Source organism: Macaca nemestrina, chromosome 7 (assembly GCF_043159975.1).
Source record: "Macaca nemestrina isolate mMacNem1 chromosome 7, mMacNem.hap1, whole genome shotgun sequence".
Lineage (NCBI taxonomy): Eukaryota > Metazoa > Chordata > Mammalia > Primates > Cercopithecidae > Macaca > Macaca nemestrina.
The window spans coordinates 146,701,906-146,720,975 of record NC_092131.1 but is presented as its reverse complement, the minus strand read 5'-3'; the positions used below and the strand labels follow the sequence as shown (position 1 = coordinate 146,720,975).

At 43.3% G+C, this 19,070-nt stretch overlaps 1 protein-coding gene across 3 annotated transcripts in view; it reads right to left on the bottom strand.

Moving 5' to 3' along the window:
- Nucleotides 1-10,264: 10,264 nt before the first annotated feature.
- Nucleotides 10,265-19,070, bottom strand: part of DNAAF4 (dynein axonemal assembly factor 4) — a 66,951-nt gene continuing 58,145 nt past the window's right edge. The window contains exons 7-9 of one of the 3 annotated variants that reach the window (XM_071066810.1): nucleotides 18,330-18,483; nucleotides 14,511-14,616; nucleotides 10,265-10,574 (exon numbers count right to left, since the gene is read on the bottom strand). In XM_071066810.1, the coding sequence (XP_070922911.1) occupies nucleotides 10,465-10,574; nucleotides 14,511-14,616; nucleotides 18,330-18,483 (370 nt within the window). In that variant the 3' untranslated portion in view covers nucleotides 10,265-10,464. Of the gene's footprint in view, nucleotides 10,575-11,904; nucleotides 12,026-14,510; nucleotides 14,617-18,329; nucleotides 18,484-19,070 lie in introns of those variants that run through there. The other 2 variants (XM_071066811.1, XM_011755084.3) reach the window with 2 other exon arrangements.

Genomic DNA, 19,070 nt, shown 5'->3' with positions numbered 1-19,070 from the left:
AGGTTGCAGTGAGCCGAGATCATGCCATTGGACTCCAGCCTGGACAACAAGAGCGAAACTCTGTCTCAAAAAAAAAAAAATATTTGGGAGAATGAGATTAGCAAATTAATATGTGATAATTTTTGTAATGTAAAGTAGGCAGTATGCACAGGCCTTTCAGACATAGACAGAATTGCTCAAATTGAGACCAGAGAGATCAGGAGAAGTGACCTAGAGAAGATAAAGCTAAATCAAAGGAAGGTTATTCTAGGGAGAAGAAACTATGGATAAAAGTACAAAGATACGAGACAATGTGGTATATTTTTATAAATGCAATTAATTTTATATATCTTTAACATAGTGTGAGCAGTGGTAGGTGACAGGCTATACAATTCTTTAAAATCTCTGATTCTACTGCACACACAGATTTATTTCAGCTCCCATCTGTTTAAACCGTATGTTGATAATTGGGTCTGAATATCTTTTTGGAAAAAAAAAATCATTGTTATTTTCCCCTGTTGGTTTTATTTCAGGATATTACCATCAATTAGAAAGAATAAATTTGTGAGCCATTAGGGGATTATAAAAGTTGAATCTTCTAATCATAGAAGTTGCTTGATGTAAGGAAACAGCTCAAACTCTGCAGACTCATCAATTTCTTCCAATTACCCCCAAAACTGATAATTTGGTAATGGCACAATCAAGAAATATTAATTTTTTTCACTTCCTCAAAACATCAAATAGTGAGGCACTGCACAAGATGTCCAAGTGAATTACGCAATAACGTTTTAGTTTATTAGCCTGTTTTTGCAGTATAAACCATACAAACAATTTTCCCCCTTCACTGTAGGTGCCCAATTCATGGCAAGTGAATTTACCTTTTTATATGTAGAATCTAGAAACTAACCTAAAATTCCTACCTATGGCAGTGGTGCACCGTTGGGACATTTTTGTTGTTGCTAAAATTCTCAGGATTGGCTGGGCGCTGTGGCTCACGTCTGTAATCCCAGCATTTTGGGCGGGTGGATCACTTGAGGTCAGGAGGTCGAGACCAGCCTAGCCAACATGACGAAACCCAGTCTCTACTAAAAATACAAAAAATTAGCCAGGTATGGTGGCGTGTACCTATAGTCCCAGCTACTTGGGAGGCTGTGGCAGGAGAATCACTTGAACCCAGGAGGCAGAGGTTGCAGTGAGCCAAGATCATACCACTGCACTGCAGCCTGGGCAACAGAGTGAGATTCTGTCTCAAAAAAAAAAAAAAAAAATTCTCAGGATACTCCAGGCACAGTGGCTCATACTTAAAATCCCAGCACTTTTGGGAGGCCAAGGTGGGCGGATTACAGGAAGCCAGGAGTTCGAGACAAACCTGGGCAACATGGTGAGACCACATCTCTACTAAAAATACAAAAACTTAGCCAGGCATGGTGGTGCATGCCTGTAATCCCAGCTACACCAGAGCCCGAGGCAGGAGAATCTCTTCAACCTGGGAAGTGGAGGTTGCAGTGAGTTGAGATCACAGCCACTGCACTCCAACCTGGGTGACAGAGGGAGACTTCATCTAAAATAATAATAAAATTATCAGGATAAATAGCTGAAAATCAAGCATGTCATCTGGAATTTCATTATATACATAGTCATTCAGTGCCTATTAAAGTCCCAGGACTGGCTGGGCATGGTGGCTCATGCCTGTAATCCCAATACTTTGGGAGGCTGAGGCAGGCGGATCACCTGAGGTCAGGAGTTCAAGACCAGCCTGGACCAACATGGAGAAACCCCGTCTCTACTAAAAATACCAAAAAAAATTAGCTGGGCTTGGTGATGCATGCCTGTAATCCAAGCTATTCGGGAGGCTGAGGCAGGAGAATCTCTTGAACCCGGGAGGCGGAGGTTGCAGTGAGCCGATATCATGCCATTGCACTACAGCCTGGGCAACAAGAGGCAAATTCCGCCTCAAAAAAAAAATAATAATAATAATAAGGTCCCAGGACTATACTAGGCACTAGAAGCTAGTCCTAATGGAGCTTAGATTCTAATGAATCCCAGCAGGAGGAAACAGACCAAAAAGCATGTATAAATATATATTTTTATATATTTATAAATAAAAATACACATTAATATATACATAAATAACATATATGAATATATATTTACATAGTTACCTATGTTCTATACCTAGTGGTAAGTATTATGGGAAAAAACATAAAATAGAGTTAGGAGGAAAGCGAGTACTTCAGCAAGGAATTACTTTAGGTAGGTTGGAAAGGGAAGGCTTCTGATAAGGTGAGGTCTGACCACACCCTCTGAAGGAGGTGAAGAGAATATCTGAGGAAAGTCAAGTTGATGTAGGGCAATTGAATATACAAGTTGAATTCAAGAGAGAAGTCCAAGTTGAAGATAATCAATTTGAACAACATGTTATTTAAAATGATTAAATCAGACAAGACTACAAAGTGTAGGTAAACAGACCTGAGGACTATGCTTTAGGGAAAACCACCATTTAGAGGTCAAGGCAAAGAACAAGAAGAAACAAATGAGACCAAGAAGGAGTGACTAGTGAAGAAAGGAAATTAGAAGACTGTGAGGCCTGGAAGCCAAGCTTGTTTCAAGGAGAGGAACTGGCCCAGCAGTGTGAAATTATCTTGGGAAATAGCATATGAATTGAGAACTGACCTTTGATGAGGCAAAGCAGAGGTCATGGATGACTTCAAACAAAAGTATTTCAACAAGGCCAGGCGCGAAGGCTCACACCTGTAATCCCAGCACTTTGGAAGGCTGAGGTGGGCAGGTGGCCTGAGGTCAGGCGTTTGAGACCAACCTGGCCAACATGGTGAAAACCTGTCTCTACTAAAAACACAAAAATTAGTTGGGCGTGATGGCAGACACCTGTAATTCCAGCTACTCAGGAGGCTGAGGCAGGAGAATCGCTTGAACCTAGGAGGCAGAGTTTGCAGTAAGCCAAATCACGACATTGCACTCCAGCCAGGGTGACGAGTGAAACTCTGCCTCAAAAATAAATAAATAAATAAGTATTCCTCTCTACAACAAGAAGCGGTAGAGAGGAAAACTTTATTGGAATAAGAAAGAGCCGAAGAACTCAAAACTAATTTTAAGTAATTTTGCTGCACACTGAACAGATAAATGGGGCAATAGCTAGATGTTGAGCCAAAGGTTTCTTGTCGTTTTTTTAAAGATAGGATATAATATAGCATATTTTCTACTCTTTTTGAGTCAGCGTCTCCCTCTGTCACCCAGGCTGGAGTGCAATGACACAATCACAGCTCACTGTAACCTCAACCTCAACCTTGACTTCCCCAGCTCAAGCGATTTTCCAACCTCAGCCTCCCAAGTAGCTAGGACTGCAGTCATGCACCACCATGCCTGGCTAACTTTTTTTCTATTTTTTGTAGAGATGGGGGTCTCACTATGTTGCTTAGGTTAGTCTTGGACTCCTGGGCTCAAATTATCCTCCCACCTCCTCCCAAGTGCTGGGATTATAGGCGTGACCCACCACCTCCCGAAGTGTTGGGATTATGGGTGTAAGCCACCGTGCTGACCAGAGTATTTGTATTGTGATGAGAACACATTTTGAGAACTGCTGACCTACAGCAATCAGATGTAGATAGCTGAAGATAGATGTAGATAGCTGAAGATAACTAGAGAGTAATGTTAGTCCTTAATATGCACTACAAAGCTAAAGCAAAGCCAGGGCGGTGGCTCATACCTGCAATGTCAGCACTTTGGGAGGCCAAGGCAGGTGGATCACTTAAGATCAGGAGTGTGAAACCAGCCTGGCCAAGTGGTGAAACACTGTCTCTATTAAAAAATACAAAAATAGACCAGGCACGGTGTCTCATGCCTGTAATACCAGCACTTTGGGAGGCCAAGGCAGGCAAATCACCTGAGGTCAGGAGTTTTGAGACCAGCCTGGCCAACATGGTGAAAAGCTGTCTCTACTAAAAATACCAAAATTAGCCAGGCTTGGTGGCGCATGCCTGTAATCTCAGCTACTCGGGAGGCTGAGGCAGGAGAATCACTTGAACCCAGGAGGCAGAGGTTGCAGTAAGCCTAGATCATGCCACTGCACTCTAGTCTGAGTGACAAAGCAAGACTCTATCACACACACAAAAAAGAGACTATTAGTTCATGGGGACACCACCCTCTTGAATAGATTAAAGCTGTTAATACAGAAGTGAGTTAGTTATTGCAGGACTGGGTTAGTTATAAAAGACAGGAGTTCAGCCCCCTTTTCCTTTCCTCTCTTTCTTGCATGCTCTCTTACTATGTGATACCTTCTGCCACGTTATCATATAGCAAGAAGGGCTTCACCAGATGCATGTAGTCCCTCGATCTTGACCTCCCAGCCTCTAGAACCATGAACCAAATAAATCTCTGTCCATTATAAATTACCTAGTCTGTGGTATTCTGATACAGCAGTGGAAAATGAAGTAAGGCACCTACTTTTTCCCTAGATGGTATGTGCAAAATCCTTTGCCCTTACTTCCCACATGGATGAAATTTGTTGGAAAGCACCTGGCTTGCTAGTGATTAAGAGGTCTCTTATTGACCAAACTCTAGATAGGCTCCTGTGAACCACTTTTTTGACTAGGCCCCATCCTGGCACCTCGCTCTTTGTCCAGGCTGGAGTACAGTGGCATGATCTCAGCTCACTGCAACCTCTGTCTCCCAGGTTCAAGGGTTCTCCTGCCTCACCCTCCTGAGTAGCTGGGATTATAGGCACGCGACACCATGCCAGACTAAGTTTTATATTTTCAGTAGAGACAGGGTTTCACCATGTTGGTCAGGCTGGTCTCCAACTCCTGACTTCATGATCCACCTGCCTTAGCCTCCCAAACTGCTGGGATTACAGGCGTGAGACACTGTGCCCGGCTGTACCTTGCTTTTTTTTTTTTTTTGAGATGGAGTTTTGTTCTTGTTGCCCAGGCTGGAGTGCAGTGGCGCATTCTTGGCTCACCACAACCTTCACCTCCCGGGTTCAAGCAATTCTCCAGGCTCAGCCTCCTGAGTAGCTGGGATTACAGGCATGTGCCACCACAACTGGCTAATTTTGTATTGTTAGTAGAGATGGGGTTTCTCCATGTTGGTCAGGCTGATCTTGAACTCCCGACCTCAGGTGATTCACCCACCTCGGCCTCCCAAAGTGCTGGGATTACAGGCGTGAGCCATCATGCCCAGCCACGTACCTTGCTCCTAAGAGCCCAGTCATGGCAAGAGTCCTGCCAAGTTCCTTTAGCCAGAATCCCCACCATCAATATCTGATCACCCTTGATATTTGACCAGATTCCTCATTCCCTATAACCGCCCCCACCCGCCGCCGGTAATACCTGATCAACCTGGCCTGTCTTCAGCAAGAATCCTATTAGGTCAATTTAACCAAAATTCCTCTATCCCTAATGTTTTCTCTTAGTAATTTTTCATCCACTGACCACCTTCATTACCCAACCTACTCCTTGGCTATAAATCCCTAATTGTCCATGTCATATTTGGAACTGAGCCTAGTTCTTTTTCATTTTTTATTCTCAGACCTCACAGAAATGAAAAGAACTCAGCCTCGTTCCATGCTGAGGTCTCTTTTTCCTTATTATAACAGTTACTGAGTAAAAGCATTGTTTTTTCAGTTTAACTACTGTTCAACTCTGATTTTCGTCTACACTAGGGAACCAAGACAGAATAGGTTTATATAACACTAAACTATTAGACAATATCTCTATATTAGGACTAATATTTTGACCTCTGTCAGCAAAGAGCTAACATGTGGAAAAGAAAGATCATCCCAAACCTGGTCTAGGACAGAACCTTTTGCTTGATATAATTCATAACCTCTTTCTGGGATGTGTTAAATAAAATATATGGAAGGCCACTGATTTGGACTGAACCTCTTGCACTAGTGTAACTCCCAAATGGGTTCACCTTGCCTGCTGCCTAGACAGAGCCAATTTATCAAGACAGGGGAACTGCAATAGAGACAGAGTAATTCACACAGAGCCAGCTGTGCAGGAGACCAGCATTTTATTATTAATCAAATCAGACTGCCCAAGCATTTGAGAATCAAGAGTTTTTAAGGACAACTTGGTGGGGGAGGGGAAGCCAGTGAGCCAGGAGTGCTGATTGGTTAAGTAGGAGATGAAATCAAAAGGAATTGAAGCTGTCCTCTTACACTGAGTCAGTTCCTGGGTGGGGGTCACAAGATCAGATGAGCCAGTTTATTGATCTGGGTGGTGCCAGCTGATCCAGCAAGTGCAGGGTCTGCAAAATATCTCAAGCACTGATCTTAGGAGCAGTTTAGTGAGGGTCAGAATCTTGTAATTCCAACGGCATGACTCCTAAACCATAATTTCTAATCTTGTGGCTAATTTCTTAGTCCTACAAAGGCAGTCTAACCCCCAGGCAGGAAGGAAAAGGTTTTGGGAAAAGGTTGTTACCATCTTTGTTTTAAACTATAATCTATAAACGAAGTTCCCCCCAAAGTTAGTTCAGCCTATGCACAGGAAGGAACAAGGACAGCTTAAAGGTTAGAACTAAGATGGAGTCTGTTAGGTTAGCTCTCTTTCACTGTCTCAGTCATTGTCCTGCCTCAGCCTCCCGAGTAGCTGGGGTTACAGGTGATTGCCACCATGTCCAGCTAATTTTTGTATTTTTAGAAGAGATGGGATTGGCCAGGCTGCTCTCGAACTCCTGACCTCAGGTGATCTGCCCGTCTCAGCCTCCCAAAGTGCTGGGATTACAGGTGTGAGCCACCGAGCCTGGCCCAAAATTTGGTTATTTATCTGATCTCCTGATAAATCATGAGAGAGATGATAGCCAAATCCCCCAACAGGCCCCTTTTAGCTGGCAGGATAGGCAAGTCCCCACTGTTTTAACTCTTGCAAGGAAAGTGATCTGAAGTTACCAGATATCAACCAACCCACTTTTCGTATTATGCTGTTTCTTGTTCCTGCTTGAGCTACCTTATAAATACCAATTGTTTTTGTTACCCCTAAAGGGGTGCTGCCTAGACAGAGCCAATTTATTAAGGCACGAAAATTAAAACAGAGAAAGAGTAATTCATACAGAACCAGCTGTGCGGGAGACCAGAGTTTTGTTTTCGTTTTTTGTTTTTTTGAGACAGTCTCGCTCTGTCGCCCAGGCTGGAGTGTAGTGACCCGATCTCAGCTCACTGCAACCTCTGCCTCCTGGGTTCAAGCAATTCTCTGCCTCAGCCTCCCGCCGCCACACCCGGCTAATTTTTTTTGTTTTTTCAGTAGAGATGGGGTTTCACCATCTTGGCCAGGCTGGACTTGAACTCCTGAGCTCGTGATCCACTTGCCTCAGCCTCCCAAAGTGCTGGGATTAGAGGCGTCAGCCACCGCGCCCAGCCAGGGAGCAGAGTTTTTAAAGACAACTTGGTGGGTGAGGGGAAGCCAGTGAACCAGAAGTGCTCATTGGTTAGAGATGAAATTATAGAGAGTCGGAGCTGTTTTCTTGTGCTGAATTAAGTTAGGTGGGCGCCACAAGATTAGATGAGTCAGCTTATTGATTTGGGTGGTGCCAGCTGATTCATTAAGTGCAGGGTCTGCAAAATATCTCAAGCACTGATCTTAGGAGCAGTTTAGGAAGGGTCAGAATTTTGTAGCCTCCAGCAGTATGACATTATTTTTTTTTTTTTGAGATGGAGTTTCGCTCTTGTTGTCCAGGCTGGAGTGCAATGGCATGATCTCAGCTCACTGCAACTTCCGCCTCCCGGGTTCAAGTGATTCTCCTGCCTCAGGCTCCCAAGTAGGGGATTACAGGCAAGCACCACCACGCCCAGCTAATTTTGTATTTTTAGTAGAGACGGGGTTTCTCCATGTTGGGGTCAGGCTGGTCTCGAACTCCCAACCTCAGGTGATCCACCCGACTCGGCCTCCCAGTGCTGGGATTACAGGCGTGAGCCACCGTGCCCGGCCTCCAGCAGTATGACTTCTAAACCATAATTTTTTTGGAGATGGAGTTTCACTCTTGTTGCCCAGGCCGGAGAGCAATTGCCCAATCTCCGCTTACTGCAGCCTTCACCTCCCAGGTTTAAGTGATTCTCCTGCCTCAGCCTCCCAAGTAGCTGTGAATTACAAGCACCTGCCACCACGCCCGGCTAATTTTTGTATTTTTAGTAGAGACGGGGTTTCACCATGTTGGCCTGGCTGCTCTCTAACTCCTGAACTCAGGTGACCCACCTGCCTCAGCGTCCCAAAGTGCTAATTTTTAACCTTGTGGCTAATGTGAGTCCTACAAAGGCAATTTAGTCCCCAGGCAAGAAGGAGGTCGGCTTTGGGAAAGGGCTATCACTGACTTTGTTTAAACTATAAACTAAGTTTTTTAAAGTTAGTCCTACACCCAGGAATGAACAAGGACAGCTTGGAGGTTAAAAGCAACATAAATTCAGTTAAGTTAAATCTCTTTCACTGTCTTAATCATAATTTTGCAAAGGTCATTTTATTCTGCTACTTCTAGTAATGTCTCTTCTAAATCTTTACATAAGATGCTGCTTGATTCATGAGTCACTGATAAAGGCCAATTAGATCTTTAAACTAAATTTGTTAGGTCAGCACGGGGACTCATGCCTGTAATTCCAGCACTTTGGGAGGCCGAGGAGGGCAGATCACTTGAGGTCAGGAGTTTGAAACCAGCCTGGCCAACATGGTAAAACCCAGTCTCTACTAAAAATACAAAATTAGCTGGATGTGGTAGCACGCACCTGTAATCCCAGCTACTTGGAAGGCTGAGGCAGGAGAATTGCTTGAACCCAGGAGACAGAGGTTGCAGTGAGCCAAGATTGCACTGCACTAAAACCTGGGTTACAGAGCCAGACTCCATCTCAAAAATAAATAAATAAGGCCGGGTGCAGTGGCTCATGCCTGTAATCACTGCACTTTGGGAGGCCGAGGCGGGTGGATCACCTGAGGTCAGGAGTTGGAGATCAACCTGGCCAACATGATGAGACCCTGTCTCTACTAAAAATACAAAAAATTAATCAGGCGTGGTGGCTCCTGTAATCCCAGTTACTTGGGAGGCCTGAGGCAGGAGAATCACTTGAACCCGGGAGGCAGAGGTTGCAGTAAGCTGAGATTGGGCCACTGCACTCCAGCCTGGGCAACAAGAGTGAAACACCATCTCAAAAAAAAAAAAAAAAAAGGCCGGGTGCAGTGGTAGCTCACACACCTGTAATCCCAGCACTTTGGGAGGCCGAGGCGGGCGGATCATGAAGTCAGAAGATTGAGACCATACTGGCTAACATGGTGAAACCCCGTCTCTACTGAAAATCCAAAAAACTTAGCCGGGCGTGGTGGCAGGCGCCTGTAGTCCCAGCTACACGGGAGGCTGAGGCAGGAGAATCGCCTGAACCCGGGAGGTGGAGCTTGCAGTGAACCAAGATCATGCCACTGCACTCCAGCCTGGGCTACAGAGCAATACTCTGCCTCAAAAAAAAAGAAAAAAAAAAGTAGTTGGGTGTGGTTGCGGGCACCTGTAATCTCAGCTACTAGGGAGACTGAGGCAGGAAAATCACTTGAATTTGGGAGGAGGAGGTTGCAGTGAGCCGAGATTGTGCCATTGCACTCCAGCCTGGGCAACGGAGGGAGGCTCCATCTCAAAAACAAAACAAAACAAAACAAACCTTTAAAATTTAATTAGAGAATTACAATAACTACATACAAAAGGGAAGCTGTGCTATTGTGCTTAACACCTGCATAATCCCAGTGATACAACACAAATGGTGGTGCAATCCAATGCCAATACCATAATATTCCAGGTTAATATCTTACAGTTTGCTGTCTTTTTTCCCCCCCTTGTCTACTTGGAGGTACTAGAGAACGATTTCACTCAAAAAATTTATCTTCACCAGATAGTGTTATGAAATATGATCGGTTTTCAGGTGCACAGCCTATAACTGAAGTTGAAGATAAGTTTTCTAAACAGTTATTTTATACTAGGCTGAACTAGTCTAATCTTGAACAACAAGCATTAGAGAAGTATTAAACAAAAAATAAGGTTCTGTGCATTTGGAAACTAACAAAAAACCTGTCAACATTTATTATACCAAAGTCAACCATTCAGTCAATTAAATCGTATATTAATACAAACAAAAGTTATTTATAAACAATCTTTTATTTTAAAATTCTACCTTGTTAAAAATTAATCAGTAAGTGTCCTGGTAACTATACCAAAATATATTTTGTTACAAGGGCAAGCTTAATTCAGTAACACAAAAATGTATACGTATGTATTAATATGAAGAAATAAGGAATCAAAATAGGTTCTTATTTAGATTTATTCAAAAATGGTTCAAGTCACTTTATTTTCTATAGATTTATAATATTTTGCCCTCTACAGAACTAGAGTACTAAACAGAAAGCAATTCTGTACAATTGGCCATAATATGTACAAAGATTTCTAACGCCTCCAGGTCTTTTTAAAAAACTTATAACAATACTTAGTTACTTCTAAGAGTCATTAAGATTTTAGTTCTGTTCCTTGAATTACATTCCGAATCTTCTCAGCATCAATTTGTACAATTTTGTTGGATGGATCAATCTTAAGTGCTGCTTCATAATCCTGTAGGCCTGTGTTTATATAGCAATGATGATTAATACAATAAATATTTTATTAGTACTTCTTTTATCTAGACGATAGTTGTTTAAAGTAAAAATAACCACTAGTAGCATGGTTCAGGACAAGTACCAAGTTTTAAATTGGATTCCCATCTTTACACACATAGTAGTATCTCTGTAAGATTGCAGAAATTTTTCAGTGATTTAGGGAATTATTATTTTATTCAATGTTCTGTAAGCAACAGTTATTTTAAATTCATGCACAAATAAACTAACAACTTAGACTCATTATGACATAAATGAGAGGCCGAGGCAGAAGAATTGCTTGAACCCAGGAGGTGGAGGTTGCCGTGAGCCAAGATGGCGATACTGTACTCCAGCCTGGGCTACAGAACGAGACTCCATCTCAAAATAAATAAATAAATAAATAAAATATTTTTTGTAGACTGAAATCATACTTTATTCACTGACTAGAACATAGTATAAGCTGTCTTTTCTTTTCTTTTTTTTTTTTTTTTTTTTTGGAGACTGTCTTGCTCTGTCTCCCAGGCTGGAGTGCAGTGCCACGATCTTGGCTCACTGCAAGCTCCGCCTCCCGGGTTTATGCCATTCTCCTGCCTCAGCCTCCCGAGTAGCTGGGACTACAGGCGCCCGCCACCTCGCCCAGCTAGTTTTTTGTATTTTAGTGGAGACGGCTGTTGCCCAGGCTGTTCTCAAACTCCTGAACTCAGGCAATCCGCCCGCTTCAGCCTCCCAAAGTGCTAGGATTACAGGTGTGAGCCACTGCGCCTGGCCGGTAGTATAAGCTTCTTTCTGTAGCTACTACATGTACAGAATTCCTTTGAGAAAAAATGGTTAAACATGAAAGCATTGTCTACTGCTTGTTAAAAATATGTAACTGGATCTCAATCTTCACCCAAAAACGCAATGGAAAAAAATATTTATTTCAGAGTAAGGAAACTTGAGTTCTAGTTCCTAAAATGCTATTGATTTGTTTTGCCAGCTCAGGCAATTCACTGAACTTCTCCAAGCCTCAACTTTCTCATCTTTAAAAGAAGGGGTCTTTGTAGCTCAAAACAATCTACGATACCATAATTTCTTTTTTTTCTTTTTTTTTTTTTTTTGAGACGGAGTCTCGCTCTGTCGCCCAGGCTGGAGTACAGTGGCCGGACCTCAGCTCACTGCAAGCTCCGCCTCCCGGGCTCACGCCATTCTCCTGCTTCAGCCTCCCGAGTAGCTGGGACTACAGGCGCCCGCCATCTCGCCCGGCTAGTTTTTTGTATTTTTTAGTAGAGACGGGGTTTCACCGGGTTAGCCAGGATGGTCTCGATCTCCTGACCTTGTGATCCGCCCGTCTCGGCCTCCCAAAGAGCTGGGATTACAGGCTTAAGCCACAGCGCCCGGCCAACGATACCATAATTTCTGAAGAACTTTTCATTCCTGTCTTGGTCATCTTTATCCTCCTGAAATTGAATAAGACATTTAAAAAAGGTTGGGGCATATAAACCCAATGTGGATGCCTTGGTTAGAAAAAAATCTCCTACAAATGGCAGAACCAACTTTAAAAATGAAAACAGAAATAATAAAAATGTATAGCCTGGAGCCCTGGTAAGACATCATCAAGAGGTGGCCTTTAGGCCTTGAGTGAATGGAAGCTGAACAGGCTTCTCCTTAGGGAGGTATGGGAGGAGAAGCCTTGAAGATAAACTTTGGCTACTACAAAATTTTGCCTTTGGTACACCATGAGTAACTGCAAATAACTGCAACTATATATATATAGTTTTCGGGGGTTTTTTGTTGTTTTTTTTTTGCTTTTGAGACGGAGTTTCGCTCCTGTTGCCCAGGCTGGAATGCAATGGCACAATCTCGGCTCACTGCAACCTCTGCCTCCCAGGTTCAGGTGATTCCCCTGCCTCAGCCTCCCAAGTAGCTGGGATTACAGGCATGTGCCACCACACCCAGCTAATTTTGTATTTTTGGTAGAGATGGGGTTTCACTATGTTAGTCTCCCAAAATTCTGGGATTACAGGTGTGAGCTACCGCACCTGGCCACCTAAATCTATTTGAAATAAGATAAAATAAATGGTATGTTTTCTGTATACATGGAGCTAAATTATAGACCTTAATACAATCTAACAAATATAAGCAATACGCATGCACTATGGTAGATCGTTATTTCCAAGCTTAGGTGTGTGTGTATACATACATACAGACACACAAATACATACATACAGGGTATGACCAAGGAAGCTCTTTGAGATAAATATCCATGATATCTCGAATCATTTATATATTTTATCATGTTTTTGTTTGTTTGTTTGTTTGGTTGGTTGGTTGGTTGGTTTTGAGACAGAGTCTTGCTCTGTCACCCAGGCTGGAGTGCAGTGGCACGATCTTGCCTCACTGCAAGCTCTGCCTCCCGGGTTTACTCCATTCTCCCGCCTCAGCCTCCTGAGTAGCTGGGACTACAGGCACCTGCCACCATGCCCGGCTAATTTTGTTTTTTTATTTTTAGTAGAGACGGGGTTTCACCATGTTAGCCAGGATGGTCTCGATCTCCTGACCTTGTGATTCACCTGCTTCAGCCTCCCAAAGTGCTGAGATCACAGGCATGAGCCACCGCGCCTGGCCTATCATGTATTTTTTTTTTTTTTTGTAAGAGACAAGGTCTCACTATATTAGCCCAGGCTGGTCTCAAACTCCTGGCCTCAAGCCACCCTTCATTACAGGGGTGAAGCACCACACCCAACATTTATCACATATGTTTCTATGAAGAGTTGTCTGGTAACATAGCCTTTTTATTTTATTTTTTATTTTTTTTTGAGATGGAGTCTTGCCCAGGCTGGAGTGCAGTGACCGGATCTCAGCTCACTGCAAGCTCCGCCTCCCGGGTTTACGCCATTCTCCTGCCTCAGCCTCCCAAGTAGCTGGGACTATGACGCCCGCCACCTCGCCCGGCTAATTTTTTTGTATTTTCAGTAGAGACGGGGTTTCACCGTGTTAGCCAGGATGGTCTTGATCTCCTGACCTCGTGATCCGCCTGTCTTGGCCTCCCAAAGTGCTGGGATTACAGGCTTGAGCCACCGCGCCCGGCAGCCTTTTTTTTTTTTTTTTTTTTTTTTGAGAAGGAGTTTCACTGTTATTGCCCAGGCTGGAGGGCAATGGCGCAATTTCAGCTCACCACAACCTCCGCCTCCCGGGTTCAAGCGATTCTCCTGCCTCAGCCTCCCAAGTAGCTGGGATTATAGGCATGAGCCACTACGCCCAGCTAATTTTGTATTTTTTGTAGAGGGTTTCTTTTTTTTTTTTTTTTTTTTTGAGACAGAGTCTCGCTCTGTCGCCTAGCCCAGGCTGAAGTGCAGTGGCGCGATCTCGGCTCACTGCAAGCTCCGCCTCCCGGGTTCACGCCATTCTCCTGCCTCAGCCTCCCGAGTAGCTGGGACTACAGGCGCCCACAACTGCGCCCAGCTAATTTTTTGTATTTTTAGTAGAGACGGGGTTTCACCGTGGTCTCGATCTCCTGACCTTGTGATCCGCCCGCCTCGGCCTCCCAAAGTGCTGGGATTACAGGCGTGAGCCACTGCGCCCGGCCCAGAGGGTTTCTCCATGTTGGTAAGGCTGGTCTCAAACTCCTGACGTCAGGTAATCCACCCGCCTCTGCCTCCCAAAGTGATGGGATTACCGGCGTGAGCCACTGCACCCAGTCAATATAGCATTTTTCTAGACTGAAACTTGTTGTTCACACTTATTTTAATTCCCTTCTACAATGAATTTTTTAAATATAATTCAGAAATAATGTATTGTCAGGTATGCTGCAGACATTACTAAGAATCAAATGCTAAAAATATTTAAAAATGGAGTCCTTCAAAGTCATGATCTTAAATAATTCCAATGACATTTTTTTCAGAGTATAATTTTGGACTTACACCATTTCTATCAATTCCTTACCTTCTACATACAATTCTAGTTGACAGAATGCTGTTCCACGTCGTACATGTGCCTTCATTCTTGCATTAGCATTGTCTGTAACAGGTGGCATCAGTAATTCCAGTGCCTTACAAAATATATATAATTATTACATGAAAGTTATAATTTCTTAATTTAAACAAGCAAAAGGCTGGACATGGTGGCTCACACCTGTAATCCCAACACTTTGTGAGGCCGAGGTGGGTGGATCACCTGAGGTCAGGATTTTGAGACCAGCCTGGCCAACATGGCCAAACTCTGTCTCCACTTAAAAAAAAATACAAAAATTATCTGGGCGTGGTGGTGCGCACCTGTAGTCCTAGCTACTTGGGAGGTTGAGGCGGGAGAATTGCTTGAACCCAGGAGGTGGAGGTTTCAGTGAGCTGAGATCGTGGCCACTGCACTCCAGCCCGGGCAACAAAAGTAAGACTCCATCTCAAAAAAAAAAAAAAAAGGCCTCCAGTCCTCACCTAAATTTTTAGCTTAGCTGCTACAGGAATTTACCAAATATATATATATATATATACACACACACACACACACACACACACACCAAATATATATATATATAAAACCTATATATATATATACACACACACACACAAATATATATATATAAAACAAATAATTATTATCAGGTCTTCCAGAAGAGATATGTTGAACTACTTAAGGAATTTTTCAGTTGCTCCTGTATGGGATTCATACCCCTCCAAGGTTATTGTCAGGCTTATCATTTCACATCTCCACAGCTTTATTTTTACTAGGAGGAATTATTAAAAAGGATTTATGGGCTTTTGTATTCAGATTGTACTCAGCTTATTCATTCATTCAATAAATATTTGTTTGCATTTTGAGAGTCAAAGAAAAACTGGATCATAAAAGTAGTATGATATCAAAGTGTGAGGATATTGGTTGTGTCCTCCATATCCTCAATCTCAAGAAGCTACCTAAGAGATTTTGCACATGATATTCCCTTAAAACAAGTTATCTTGACATGGAAAAAAGAAAAAGCTGTAGAAGTTCGAGACATTCACATGAAATACTAGTAATGGAAAGTAGAATATACTAAGTTACCCTGTAAATGAGAAAATGACTGTAGTGATATCTGGGCTGGGCATGGTGACTCACACCTGTAATCCCAGCACTTTGGGAAGCCAAGGTAGAATGATTACTTGAGCCCAGGAGCCTGAGGTTGCAGTGAGCCACTGCACTCTCGCCTGGGCAACACGCTATCTCTTAAAAAATTAAAAACTTAAAAAAATTTTGCTGGGTGTGGTGGCTCATGCCTGTAATCCCAGCACTTTGGGAGGCTGAAGTGAGTGGATTACCTGAAGTCAGGAGTTTGAGACCAGCCTAGCCAGCATGGTGAAACCCTGTCTCTACTAAAAATACAAAAATTAGGCCGGGCATGGGTGGCTCAAGCCTGTAATCCCAGCACTTTGGGAGGCCGAGGCGGGCAGATCACCTGAGGTCGGGAGTTTGAGACCAGCCTCACCAACATGGAGAAACCCATCTCTACTAAAAATACAGTATTAGCCCGGCATGGAGACACATGCCTGTAATCCCAGCTACTCAGGAGGCTGAGGCAGGAGAATTGCTTGAACCCAGGAGGCAGAGGTTGTTGTGAGCTGAGATCACGATTGCACTACAGCTTGGGCAACAAGAGAAAAACTCCGTCTCAAAAAAAAAAAAAAAAACCGAAACAAAACAAAATACAAAAATTAGCCAGGTGTGGTGGTGTGCAGCTATAATCCTACCTACTTGGGAGGCTGAGGCAGGAGAATCTCTTGAACCTGGGAGGAAGAGGTTGCAGTGAGCAGATGTCACACCAATGTACTACAGCCTGGGCGACAGAGAGCGACATCGTCTCAAAAAAAAAACCTTAAAATTTTTTTAACAAAGGGATATCCTTTTACTGCACACGTGGTAGAAATAACAAGGGAAAACCAAGTGTTCTTCCTTCTACCATGCACTGAGTCTGCAAAAAAAAAAATTTTTTTTTTTGAGATGGAGTCTCACTCTGTCACCTAGGCTGGAGTGCAATGGCATGATCTCAACTCACTGCAACCTCTGCCTCCTGGGTTGAAGTGATTCTCCTGCCTCAACCTCTCCTATAGCCTGGGACTACAGACCCATCACCACACCTGGCTAAATTTTGTGTTTTTAGTAGAGACGGGGTTTCACCATGTTGGGCAGGCTGGTCTTGACCTCTGGTGATCTGCTTGCCTCGGTCTCCCAAAGTGCTGAGATTACAGGCGTAAGCCACCGTGCCCGGCCGAGTCTGCAAAACTTTTATAAGAAAAAGGGTGGGCCAGGTGAGGTGGCTCACACCTTTAATCCTAGCACCTTGCAAAGGTGACGCAGGAGGACTGCTTGAGCCCAGGATTTGGACAACAGCCTGGGCAACATGGCCAAACCCCAGCTCTACAAAAAATACAAAAATTAGCTATGTGTGGTGATGTATGCCTGTAGTCCCAGCTACTTGGGAGGCTGTGGTGGGAGGATCACTTGAGATTGGGAGGTCGAGACTGCAGTGATCTGTGATCACACCTCTGTACTCCAGCCTGGGTGACAGAGCCAGATTCTATCTCAAAAAAAAAAAAAAAAAAAGGAGGAGGAAGAAAGAAAAGAGAGGGAAGGAGAGAGGGAGAGAGGGAGGGAGGGAAGGAAGGGAGGAAGGAAGGAAGGAGAGATGAAGAAAGAAACAAAAAGGAAAGAAAGGGAGGGAGGGAGGAAGGCATGGAGGGAGGAAGGGAGGAAGGCATGGAGGGAGGAAGGGAGGAAGGAAGGAGGGAGGGAGGGAGGAAGGGAGGGAAGGAGGAAGGAAGGAAGGAAGGAAGGAGAAGGAAAGGGGAAAGGAAAGGGGTAAACACAAGTGACCACCATTTACTAATTTCCGGCTGGGTACAATGGCTCACACCTGTAATTCCAGCACTTTGGGAGGCCAAGGTTGTAGCAGCCCTTGAACCCAGGAGTTCAAGACCAACCTGAGCAACATAGGGAGACCTCGTCTCTCTAAAAAAAAAAAAAAAAAAAAAAATACAAAACTTAGCTGGGTGTGGTGGTTGTATGCCTATAATCCCAGCTACCTGGGAAGCTGAGGTGGGAGGATCGCTTGAGATTAGGAGGTCAAGGCTGTAGCAGTGAGTTGTCATCTTACTACTGCACTCCAGCCTGGGTGACAGAGCAAGACCCGGTCTAAAAAACAAAAAACACATTTACTAATTTCCTTGTGAACTTGAAGGGCAATACAGTAACCCTGGAGGTTTTTTGTTTGTTTGTTTTTTGTTTTTTTTGATGGAGTCTCTCTCTCCAGGCTAGAGTGCAGTGGCACAATCTCGGCTCACTGCAATCTCCACCTCCCGGGTTCAAGCGACTCCCCTGCCTCAGCCTCCCGAGTAGCTGGGACGACAGGCACACACCACCACACCCAGCTAATTTTTTGTATTTTAGTAGAGATGGGGTTTCACCATGTTGGCCAGGATGGTCTCAATCTCCTGACCTCATGATCCACCCACCTTGGCCTCCCAAAGTGCTGGGATTATAGGTGTGAGCCACCAGTCCTGGCCAGTAACAGCTGATTTTTAATCTAACTAACTATTCATAGAAGTCACAAAAAAACACCAGATCCTTGTCCATTAGTAAAAAATCAGTTAAAAAAAATAAATATTCAATAAGAAAGACAATTTTTAAAATCTTTGCATTTCAATTATTTCAATTGAACAGAAAAAAATAATCATTTAAACCAATTAATAGAAGGATATATTTAAAGCACCATATATCATAAATAGATATCCATACCTTAGAAGAATCTTCAATAGCCTTGTGTAAGTTTTTTAGTTTTAGGTGGCAAGCAGCCCGGTTCAAATACAAGAGTGGCATTTTATTATTTAGTCTTATGGCTAAATTATATGCATTGATAGCTGCCAAATAGTTTTCTGTTGCAAACAATTTGCTAATGAGACAAAAACAGAGAAGAAAAACAATTTAACATTGAAAGAGAAACACAGAAATAATATCTAATTGTATTTGACAAAGAGGATGGCTTACCTCTTTTTGCATTCTCTTTAGGGTAGACATTGTTGGCTGCACTGAATCCATCTCTTTTCACATATACCAGCCTGTCATTTGAATGGAATGGACCGCACTCCCACTTCCAAGGGTAGACATTAGTAATTTAAGCCAGTAGGCATATTTTCATTATTTTTGCTACAGTAATTGACTCAGGGATAGGCTTGTGTGACCTATATTGTTCTATTTAGACTGGAGCCTGTGGGATGGTTTCAGAGTTGGAGAATGAAAAGTTGGGCATACTTCTCCCCCTGCTGGATATAAATGAAGAAGTCACATAGCCCACATTGTTGCTGACCATTTTTAACACCATGGGATGAGCTGGCATTAGAATAAAGCTGATACTATGGAAATATGAAAGGAATAAAAAGGCAGAAAGAAACAGCCCTTCATGATACAGTTAAGCTGCTGGATCAACCTTTACTTGAAATAGAAAACACCTTTAGCTGTTTAGTTATATAACACAATAAA